Source organism: Charadrius vociferus, unplaced genomic scaffold (genome assembly GCF_000708025.1).
Source record: "Charadrius vociferus isolate BGI_N301 unplaced genomic scaffold, ASM70802v2 scaffold3514, whole genome shotgun sequence".
NCBI lineage: Eukaryota > Metazoa > Chordata > Aves > Charadriiformes > Charadriidae > Charadrius > Charadrius vociferus.
Genome location: NW_009648127.1, coordinates 3,089 through 13,376, shown reverse-complemented (window position 1 = coordinate 13,376; position 10,288 = coordinate 3,089). Strand labels below are relative to the sequence as shown.

The 10,288-nt window shown below is 60.2% G+C and overlaps 1 protein-coding gene across 1 annotated transcript in view; it reads left to right on the top strand.

The window, feature by feature from the left end:
* Positions 1-92: 92 nt before the first annotated feature.
* Positions 93-10,288, top strand: part of PAN2 (PAN2 poly(A) specific ribonuclease subunit) — an 11,282-nt gene continuing 1,086 nt past the window's right edge. The window contains exons 1-24 of the mRNA XM_009883924.1: positions 93-384; positions 875-1,044; positions 1,233-1,353; positions 1,437-1,514; positions 1,657-1,924; positions 2,129-2,471; positions 3,012-3,108; positions 3,712-3,831; positions 4,014-4,133; positions 4,207-4,335; positions 4,498-4,697; positions 5,120-5,262; positions 5,617-5,723; positions 6,220-6,318; positions 6,812-6,888; positions 7,417-7,558; positions 7,827-7,964; positions 8,643-8,702; positions 8,834-8,924; positions 9,003-9,160; positions 9,283-9,426; positions 9,631-9,810; positions 9,934-10,027; positions 10,113-10,284. Of these exons, the coding sequence (XP_009882226.1) occupies positions 103-384; positions 875-1,044; positions 1,233-1,353; positions 1,437-1,514; positions 1,657-1,924; positions 2,129-2,471; positions 3,012-3,108; positions 3,712-3,831; positions 4,014-4,133; positions 4,207-4,335; positions 4,498-4,697; positions 5,120-5,262; positions 5,617-5,723; positions 6,220-6,318; positions 6,812-6,888; positions 7,417-7,558; positions 7,827-7,964; positions 8,643-8,702; positions 8,834-8,924; positions 9,003-9,160; positions 9,283-9,426; positions 9,631-9,810; positions 9,934-10,027; positions 10,113-10,284 (3,533 nt within the window). The 5' untranslated portion in view covers positions 93-102. The remainder of the gene's footprint in view (positions 385-874; positions 1,045-1,232; positions 1,354-1,436; positions 1,515-1,656; positions 1,925-2,128; positions 2,472-3,011; positions 3,109-3,711; positions 3,832-4,013; positions 4,134-4,206; positions 4,336-4,497; positions 4,698-5,119; positions 5,263-5,616; positions 5,724-6,219; positions 6,319-6,811; positions 6,889-7,416; positions 7,559-7,826; positions 7,965-8,642; positions 8,703-8,833; positions 8,925-9,002; positions 9,161-9,282; positions 9,427-9,630; positions 9,811-9,933; positions 10,028-10,112; positions 10,285-10,288) is intronic.

Genomic DNA, 10,288 nt, shown 5'->3' with positions numbered 1-10,288 from the left:
ACCGGGCCTCTGCCGCCGATTCTAAGAATCGGGGGGCCCTGGTGTTTCTGACTGACCGACTTAGTTCCTTTTCGGTTTCAAAGGACGACGCTGGTTTTCACCATGAATTTTGAAGGTCTCGACCCCTCTCTCGCCGAGTATGCTCCCCCTCTCCACCCTGCACTGGACCCCGTTCTGGACCCCCATCTCAACCCCAGCTTGCTGCAGAACGTGGAGCTGGATCCTGAGGGGGTGCCGATAGAGGGTATCGCAGTGCCGGAGTCGGTGCACCTCATGGAGGGCATGTACAGCGAGCTGCACACCGCCGTCTCCGAAGTGGGGGTGCCCGTCTCTGTCTCCCATTTCGACCTGCACGAGGAGATGCTGTGGGTTGGGAACCATGGGGTAGGTGCCCACCCCGGGAGTGGGGCAGGGAGGGTCACTGCTCTCACTGCCCGCTGTGACCAGCTCAGGGTAAGCTGGCTGTGGGTGGAGAGTGGTTCAGTGTGAGGCTGAGCCAGACAGTGCTGCTCAAACTGGGATTGTGTTGCACTGGTGCAGAGCTTCTGCCTGGCAGTAGCTGATGCATCTCGGAACATGAGCTTCTTGGTGTTTCCCATGTATCTTTCCTGCCCTGATGTGTGGGGCTGCTGGAGCTTTTGGTTCTTTACTCATCTCTGCATGTATCTGCCTGAAAGGGGAAAGCTGGAGCAGTCTTCCACAGTTCGGGGCACACAGGGGGGTGGGAGGCCCCCCATAGGCTGGTTGAGGCCGTAAGGCAGCTGATAGCCTGTATCCACCCGGGAGCTGGTGCAGGGCAAAGTGGCATTTGCCTGTGTAGCATCCAAGTGAAGCTGGGGCGAGTCTTGATGAGCCTGTCCCCGGCTGGTTTTAGGGCCATGCCACCTCCTTCTTCGGCCCAACGTTGGAACGCTATTCCTCCTTCCAAGTGAACAGCAGTGATGACATCCGCCAGATCCAGAGCCTGGAGAACGGCGTCCTTTTCCTGACCAAAACCAACCTGAAGTACATGTCACGAGGGGGCCTCATCATTTTTGACTACCTGTGAGTGCAGCAGGCGGGTCGTGCAGCCCCATGGGGTGCCCCGGGGCTGGGGGGTGTGTGCCGGCCCCTCTGCCGGCAGTGTAAAACCTAAATCTGGGAGATGGTGAGGGCAGATCCTCTGCCCCCATCCCCGCTGCCTCCCTGAGCTGGGCAGGAGCCTGAGGGCTGTCCTCTCCCCTCTCCCGCAGCATGGACGAGTCCGAGGACATGCACAGTCTCCTGCTGACAGACAGCAGCACGTTGCTCGTTGGTGGGCTGCAGAACCACGTCATTGAGATAGATCTCAACACCGTCCAGGAGACGCAGAAGGTATGGCCGGGCTGGGGGCTGCTCCCTGCTGCGGGGAGGTGCTCTGTTCTGGTGCTCACCCCACTCTGTTGCCTCCTTCCCAGTACACCGTGGAGGTTCCCGGCATCACCATCATGAGGCAATCAAACCGCTTCTTTTTCTGTGGGCACACCTCGGGGAAGGTAACGCCTGCCCCATCCTACCTGGCAGCCCTGCTGATGCTCGGCTTCCCTCCGGGGTACTCTGGAGTTGGTGTCCAGCTTTTCCCAGAGCCTGAGGGGCTCCCGAGTAGCAGTACCCAGCACCCCCATCTTACCCTCCCAGGTCTCCCTGCGCGATCTGCGCACATTTGTGGTGGAGCACGAATTCGACGCGTACTCGGGCAGCCTGTCTGATTTTGATGTCCACGGGAACCTGCTGGTGACCTGTGGCTTCTCCAGCCGAATGAACGGCCTTGCCTGCGACCGCTTCCTGAAGGTGTACGACCTGCGCATGATGCGGGCCACCACCCCGCTGCAGGTCCACATCGACCCCTTCTTCCTCCGCTTCATCCCCACCTACACCTCCCGCCTGGCCATCATCTCCCAGACAGGTGGGCGAAGCAGCGTCCCCGTCCCAGCCGGGTTCCGCTCTCCTGACGAGAGTGGGGCAATGGTCCCAGCACCCCCCAGGCTCAGGGTCAGATCCCGGTGGGATAGAGTTGGCCCCGTAAGCGAGATGTGGGCTGGGTCACCATGTGCTGACCCGCCTGTGCGCTCCCCGGTGCCACATCGCTCTCTGCTTCCTTCTCACGCAGGTCAGTGCCAGTTCTGTGAGCCCACCGGCCTCGCCAACCCTGCTGACATCTTCCATGTGAACACTGTTGGGCCCCTGATCATGACCTTCGACGTCTCGGCCAGCAAGCAGGCCCTGGCCTTTGGCGACTCGGAGGGGTGCGTCCACCTCTGGGCGGACTCCCCGGAGGTCACCTTCAACGCCTACTCCCGGGAGACCGACTTTGCCTTGCCCTGCATCGTGGACACGCTGCCCCACTTGGACTGGAACCAGGACCTCGTGCCGCTCTCGCTCATCCCCGTGCCGCTGACCAACGACACCCTGCTCTCCGACTGGCCCGCTGCCAACTCTGCCCCGGCACCCCGGTAATTTGCCGGTCTCTCCCAGTGAAAACCAGCACGGGAGGGCTGGTCCCAGCAGAGTTCCTCTCCTTCCCCACGTCTTGGCAGTAGGAGAGCGGCTCTGTTGCTCCCCCATCTCGTGGCTGGCACTGCCCTTCCTCATCACGTGCCCTGTGAAACACAGGATAAGTTCCCTCTGGCGGAGTTTAGCTGCTTAAGTGCAGTAACTGGGCAGAGCTGAAGACAGGAGGGTATGGTCAAACCTCTGTCTTCCTGGTGGGGAGATCCCGGTGGGATCCTGGCTGCATTCTGCTTTTGTGAAAACTTGTTTTTCTTCTGCCTGAGTGCTGTCCCAAACACACCCGCGCTCAGCGCTGCTGCCGTGTTCTGGCGTAGCCCAGGTGTTCTGTTGTGATGGAAAATGAACACTGAGGTCCTGGGGGACATACGGAGTGGGGAAAACCCTTGTGACCCACTGGTGGGTCCCTGAGCACACCCAGCAAAGCCCTTGGTTAAATGATGCTGTCAAACAGAGCAGCCCCTGAGTCGCGGTGTGTCTTGCAGGCGAGCCCCTCCGGTAGATCCTGAGATTTTGCGCACCATGAAGAAAGTGGGGTTCATCGGCTACGCCCCAAACCCAAGGACCAAGCTCCGCAACCAGGTACCCGCTCTCGGGAGGGGATTGTGTGGGGAGTGGGGTACTTCCACCAGCGGTGGAGGTCTGTGTCTTGGGGAGGGATGGAGCTCTCACTGCGTGCTGAATGACCGCGGAGCTTTCTGCAGGGCCTGGGAGAGGGGTGAGAGATGAAGTTCTCTGGCTTGGGGCGTTGCAGGAGGCAGGCATATAGTTTTGAGGTGACAGGTTATCTTCAGCAGTGTCAGTGGGTGAGCCAGCCCTGGGGGAGGGCTGGAGTCCCCCCCTGCCTCAGGCCAGAAGCCCAGTTCTATCAGTAACTCGCTCTGTGGTAGGAGAAGTTTGAGCTCTCCGGTTCGGAGGTTTATGGCACGTCCCTCGCCCTTGGGAAAGCACTGCTGTGTTCCGCCCTTGCCCGCAGTACCGCTGTAGTTTCCCACAGTGATAAGTCCCTTGCAAGAAGGAAGGTGTGGAGGCCTCGTGCAGGTTAAGGGAGGGCCCCACTCCTTTCTGGTTTATTCCTTTGCTCATTCGGGGAGGCAGGAAAGCCCAGGAGTTGCTTGTTTCAGTACATGGTGCTTTGCTCTACCTCAAGGTTCGGCTGCTCTTCCCTTCTCTTCCCCCTCGCAGATTCCTTATCGGTTAAAAGAGACAGACAATGAGTTCGACAGCTTCAGCCAAGTCCCGGAGTCCCCGATTGGGAGGGAAGAGGAGCCGCACCTCTACATGGTGGCCAAGAAGTACAGGAAGGTAGTGGCCTTCTGGGGCACAGCAGGGGGCTGGCTGGGAGTCCCCAGGCTGGGCTTTTCTGAGGCAAAGGACCTGCCTGGGCCCAAGCAGCTGCCCACGTCTCCATGAGGAGCACCTAGGCGTTTGGCCGGTGTCCCGTGGTGTGGGAAGGCGTCTGTTTAACACATTGCGCCTCTGCTCAGGTCACGATCAAATATTCCAAGCTGGGGCTGGAAGACTTTGACTTCAAGCATTACAACAAGACACTGTTTGCGGGGCTGGAGCCCCACATCCCCAACGCCTACTGCAACTGCATGATCCAGGTGGGAGATGCCCCAGCCCTGCCCAGGCCACCGCGGCCCCTGGCACCTCCCCTGACTGCTCCGTCTCTGCCAGGTGCTGTATTTCTTGGAGCCGGTCCGCTGCCTGGTCCAGAACCACCTCTGCCAGAAGGAGTTCTGCCTGGGCTGTGAGCTGGGCTTGCTCTTCCACATGCTGGACCTGTCCCGAGGAGACCCCTGCCAGGTCCGTGGTGAGAGGCCAGCGTGCTGGGCTGCCTGGGAGGGTCAGAGAGATCACAGGGGACCAGGAACCGGGTGGTGCCGAGTCCTCGGGTGATGGCATCAGACAGGGTGGAAACTCCTGTCACTTGACCTCGGTGACATGCCGGTCTTGCCCCATCCCCAGGGAAGCAATTTTTTGCGGGCTTTCCGCACAATCCCAGAGGCTTCGGCGCTGGGGCTGATCCTGGCTGACTCGGATGAAGCCACAGGGAAGGTGAACCTGGGGCGGCTGATTCAGAGCTGGAACCGTTTCATCCTTACTCAACTGCACCAAGAAACCCAGGAGCAGGAGGGACCGCAGGCATATCGAGGGGCTGGCAGCAGGTAAATCCCTGGCCCGGGGACAGAACAGGGAGTAACCGAACCAGGGAGGGGTTCTGGCTCCCAGAGGGCACATCCATCCCTCAGGAAGAAGCTTTCTTGCCACCCGTGTCTGCCCTGAGGGCTGCATGGGGACATGCGGAGCTGCAGGCTACCCCTCCAGCGGGGTTTGAACCCCATGCTGAACCTCTGTCCCTCCTGAGCCTAAACCCCCTGCTTGGTGGGTTGGGGCTGCGCAGAGGGCACTGGCTCCACAAGCCTGATGGACGGTTCCCCGAGAGCTGCTGAAATTTGGGTGCTGGCCCCAAACGGCCCTTGTGCAGCCTGAGATGTGCGGGTCCCCAGTGCTCAGCTCACCGTACCAGCCAGCCCTGCTCTGCAGAGATTGCTGGGATCCCGCTAACCCCGGTGCTCTTTTTCTCCAGCAGCTTTGGGTCCTCGGGGGACTCTGTTATCGGGCAGCTCTTCAGCTGCGAGATGGAGAACTGCAGCATGTGTCGCTGCGGCAAGGAAACCGTCCGCGTGTCCTCCACGCTGCTCTTCACCCTCTCTTACCCCGAGAGCACTGGTAAGAGGCAGGAGCGGGCAGGGCAAGGCCTGGCACGTTTAACGTTTAATGCTGCTGCGTTTCCCCGGCTCGGTGGGGTTTGTTATCTGTATGCAGAAGCCGTGACTTTTCCAGGTGAGAGACACCTGCAGTGAGGAGCTTCTGCAGTGGTCTGGCCCGGGCTGTGTGGCAGACCCGGCAGCTGAGGTCTAGTGGTGGGTTTCCAACCAGCTGAGCTTTTTAGCTACAGAAAGGCAGATTTGGGGGTTGACCTTCTCGCTGGTGGTTGTGAGGAAAACCCCAGAGGTTTGGCTGAGCTAAATTGGTAAGAATTTGTGTGTTAGAAGGTGACGTTATTCTCCTTTCCCCCTTCAGAAAAGCCAGTCAAAGATTATGAGTTTGCCCAAATTTTAAAGCGAAGCATCTGCTTGGAGCAGAACACGCAAGCCTGGTGTGAGAACTGTGAGAAGTACCAGCCCACGGTGAGCCCGGGAGTGGGTTAGCGAGCTCGTCACGCTTCACGGGCTGCGAGGGGGTGCTGGAGAAGGGTGTGAGCACCCCTTGCTGCCGGCTGAGCCGGGGCAGTTTCTCCATTAGTCAGTGGGGAACCTCCTGAGTGGATGCTGGAGATTCGGTTCCTGGCCTGGATGGCAAGCCGGTGTGGCATGGGGTATTTCCTGGGCTGTGCGAGCGCTGGAACACGTCTCGCAGGTCATGCAGATCCCAGCTGAATCCCCCCGGGGTAGGGGGCAGAGGGAAACCCCCCGGGAGCTGAGCAGACCTGCTCTGAGGCTGGTGCTCTGCCTCGGTTGCTCTTGCAGTGCCCCCAGCTACCAGGGACATGGGCAGGCAGTGGGGAGGAAGCTCTGCAGGCAAAGGTGTCGGAGGAGGGAGGAGAGTAGCATGTGCCAAATCGGTTTTTGAGCCTCTCCAGGGCTCTCGGTGCTGCTCGGCTTCCATCTCCTGCTCTCTCTGCAGGTCCAGACCCGGAACATCCGCTGCCTGCCAGATGTCCTGGTCATTAACTGTGAGGTGAACAGCTCCAAGGAGGCAGATTTCTGGAAGACACAGGCTGAGGTGGGGGAGACACTTTGGGGCAGAAGCAGGCTTGTTCTCCCTGGCACACGGGCTTTGCTGCGTGCCCAGTTCTGCGGAGGTGTTTTCACTCTGATCTCGCTGTCTCTAAGTCTCTTGCTCTCCACCCAAGCGTCACCCTACTTTGTTTGCAGAGGACATGTTGGTATTTGGTCGTGCTTGTAGCATGAGCTGTGCGTTTGGAGTTGGAAAAGACAAGATCTCCTGCTATGACAAAGCTGATGGGACCGCAGGAGAGTCACTCTTTCATTCCCCCAGTCCCCCAGGACCTAGGAGCAGCAAGGCAGTGCCCGCTTCCCAGAGCACGAGCCCAGCAGAGAGCGGGCGGACAGTTGGGTTTCCCTCACTGTTTTTTTTCCCTGTCACTGACTTTAAAGTCCCTGTCTTTTCCCCACTTCTGGCCTGGCTGTCGCCCACGTGTTCCCAAGCCCAGCCTGTCACTCCGCGCTGACGCTTGCCTGTGTTTCGTTGCCAGTATGCCTTTCAGAGAGCCATGATGAAGAGAGGAGGCTTTGAGATCACCAAAGGCAAAGAAATCTCTCTGGGAGAGTGGTAGGTGACCATTCCTGGGGTGGCGACTCTGAGCACTGACGCCTTCTGGGTTGTTCTCTGGGCCTGGGAGAGCTCAGGGCCATTTCTCATCTCATAATGATAATTTGATAATCTACCTGTCTGTAGCTCCTCGTGGGCTCTGAACTGGAACAGTTTCATTGCTGCTCTTGAGACTGTGACCCTGTATGGGCACTCTGCACAGCATCCCCTTCAGATACCCTTGTGATCCAACTTGTGATCCACTTTTGAGCTTCCAGCTCTCATCCCCCTTCCCTTTTCAGACTGACAAAAGACCCAGGACCATGTATTGGCCCCTTCTGGCAGATGTTAGCCGACCATCTTTCCCAGGGTCCTGCTCTAGGCAGCTGTGGGGAAGTGGTGCAGCTCTGGCTTCCCCGTCTGTCCTGTGGAAGGTTTAGGAATGGGCTGGCGAGTGGGTGGGGTGGTGGGGATCCTGCCCCAGAGAAGTTGGCCTAGACAACATCTCGTGAGTCCCTCCAACTTGGCCTTCCATAATTCTCTGTGCAGGCAAGAGCTGGGGAACCCCAACATGGGGCATTCGTATCCTTCCGTGGAGGAACTGAAGAACATTTGGATCCCCCACGCCATCAAGATGAGGCTGACCAAGAGCAAGGAGCTAGATGTCTGCAACTGGAGTGAGAACGATGAGGTAAGGGCTGACGAGATCCCTCTGGGGCTACGTGGTTGTGTGCACGTGGGGCTGCGGGAGCAGAACTGCTTCAGAACCACTTTCTGCTGAGCGTGTGTGGTCGAGAGATAATGAGGCTGTCTCAGAGACACCTCGGGTGATGCATGGAAACCTCTGGGCTGGTGGTGAGACGGCCTGTCTGAGCTCTGGGGTTTGGGTTGGAGGCCTGGGAGCTGTCTGATAGAGAGTTGAGGCTCAGACATTTCCCCGGGGCTGCTTCCTCTTGCAGTTGAGCCCAACTGACGACCCAGAGTCGGTGTATGTCTACGATCTAATGGCCACCGTCGTCCACATCCTGGATTCCCGCACGGGGGGCAGCCTGGTGGGGCACATCAAAGTGGGAGAGACCTACCACCAAAGGAAGGAGGTGAGAAGCCCTGCGGCATGGGTGCTCTCCCACCCACAGCCACTGTACCCACAGGCTGCCGAGAGCATCCCTTGCCGCGGTGTCCTCACCCATGGCTTACTTAGGGGTTGGGTCGTTGAACAGACCCATTTCTGGGTCTCTTAATCAAGCATTGAGCGTTTGCTTGAACGTTCCGGGCAGCCCTAAAGAGCCAAGTGGTGCTTGGCCACCTTACGGGGAGGGAAAGGCTGAAGAAGCGCTCTTCCCACGCTTACTCGGGCTAGTTCCTCCTGGTCACGGGCACATTGCCAGCAGGTCCTTGTGCTTCCAGGTAAGGGCTGGGACGTCATCTCCTTTCCCGAGGAAAGGGGGCTGGTCTGGGCAGTCCTGTTGTTTGGTGGAGATGCCCAAGCCAGGAGTTCCCAGAGTGTGTCAAGGCTGCACCCCTGTCCCTTATCTGTTGCATCTCCGTGGAGTTTTGGTTGGGAGTTGGGCACAGACGGTGCCTGTCCAGCCCGAGTGCTTCACGTACGCATCGTCACCACCCAGGCCAGCAGGGATTTCCCCACGGTGTCCCAGGAAGGGCGGGAGTTCCCACATGGCATCGTCACACCCCTCTTTCCCCGGTAACTGGGTAGAGGAGTCATTGCGTTTGCCTGGGGGGGCCCCCTAAGGCCGTGCCTGTGTCTCTCCCCCCAGGGAGTCACACACCAGCAGTGGTACCTCTTCAACGACTTCCTCATCGAGCCCGTGGATAAGGTGAGCACTTGGGGCGGTGCCACCGGCCGTGTGTCGAGGCTTTGGGGACCCCATGGAGGGGGGTTCCCGCTCCGTGCGGGAGCACTGCCCCAGGCCGGGCTGCCCCTGCACTGTCCGTCCCTCCCCGGCAGTGTGAGGCGGTGCAGTTCGACATGAGCTGGAAAGTGCCGGCTATCCTGTACTACGCTCGGAGGAACCTCAACGCCAAGTACAACCTCGTCAGTGAGTGTCTGGGGTGGAAGTGGCCGCGTGGCCAGCGGCGCCGGCTCGCGGCTGATCTCCCTTCCCCTTTTCCTGCAGTCAAGAACCCCATCGAAGCCAGCGTGCTGCTGGCGGAGGCCTCCCTGGCTCGCAAGCAGCGCAAGTGCCACGCCACCTTCATCCCCCTCATGTTGAGCGAGATGCCGCAGGCAGGCGACCTGGTGGGGCTGGATGCCGAGTTTGTCACGCTGAATGAGGTCAGGCCTCCCTGCAGCGGGAGACGGGGTGCCGGGGCGCAGGGGCAGCCCCTCTGAGTGCACCCGGTCCCTGGGGACTGCGGGAGCTGTCGGTCACTGAGCTTTCCTCTCATCCGTGGCAGGAGGAGGCCGAGCTGCGCAGCGACGGGACCAAATCCACCATCAAGCCCAGCCAGATGTCGGTGGCCAGGATCACGTGTGTGCGCGGGCAGGGCCCTAACGAGGGCGTTCCCTTCATTGACGACTACATCTCCACCCAGGAGCAGGTACGGGGCTCCCGCCTGGCCTCAGGCAGCTCCCCAGCCCTGCAGAGGACACGGACCCACTCTGCCTCCCGCTCCACGGAAGGGCACCCGCAATAACGACAGCACCCTCGCCGGGATGCTGGCAGGGGGCTCGGGGAGGGGACAGACCCCCACGGCTGCCCCTCGGCCTTCCCAGCGCACCTCCACGGCCTCCGGTCTCCGCAGGGGGTGGATTACCTGACCCAGTACTCGGGGATCAAGCCGGGAGACCTGGACGCCAAGATCTCCTCCAAGCACCTCACCACTCTCAAATCCACCTACCTGAAGCTGCGCTTCCTCATCGACGTGGGAGTCAAGTTTGTGGGCCATGGGCTGCAGAAAGACTTCCGTGTCATCAACCTGATGGTGACAGCTCCAAGCCCCCTTCCCTCAGCCTGGGGGTCTCAGGGTGGGGTTGGCAGGCCGGTGGCAGTGCCGGGCTTCCCCCCCTGCCCCTGCCCTGGCAGCAGGACCCTCTCTGCTTTCCAGGTGCCCAAGGACCAGGTGATCGACACTGTCTACCTGTTCCACATCCCGAGGAAGAGGATGATTTCCCTGCGCTTCCTCGCCTGGTATTTCCTGGGTCAGTGGCCGAAGGATTTGGGAGTGGGGGCAGGTTCCCCCCGCGGGGTCTCCGCCAGCCTGACACCGCGGTGCTCTCCCCGCAGACCTGAAGATCCAGGGGGAGACCCACGACAGCATCGAGGACGCGCGCACGGCGCTGCAGCTCTACCGCAAGTACCTGGAGCTGAGCCCGCAGGGTGCGGAGCCCGAGGACTTCCGCAAGGTGCTCAAGGGCCTCTACGAGAAGGGACGCAAGATGGACTGGAAGGTGCCCGAGCCC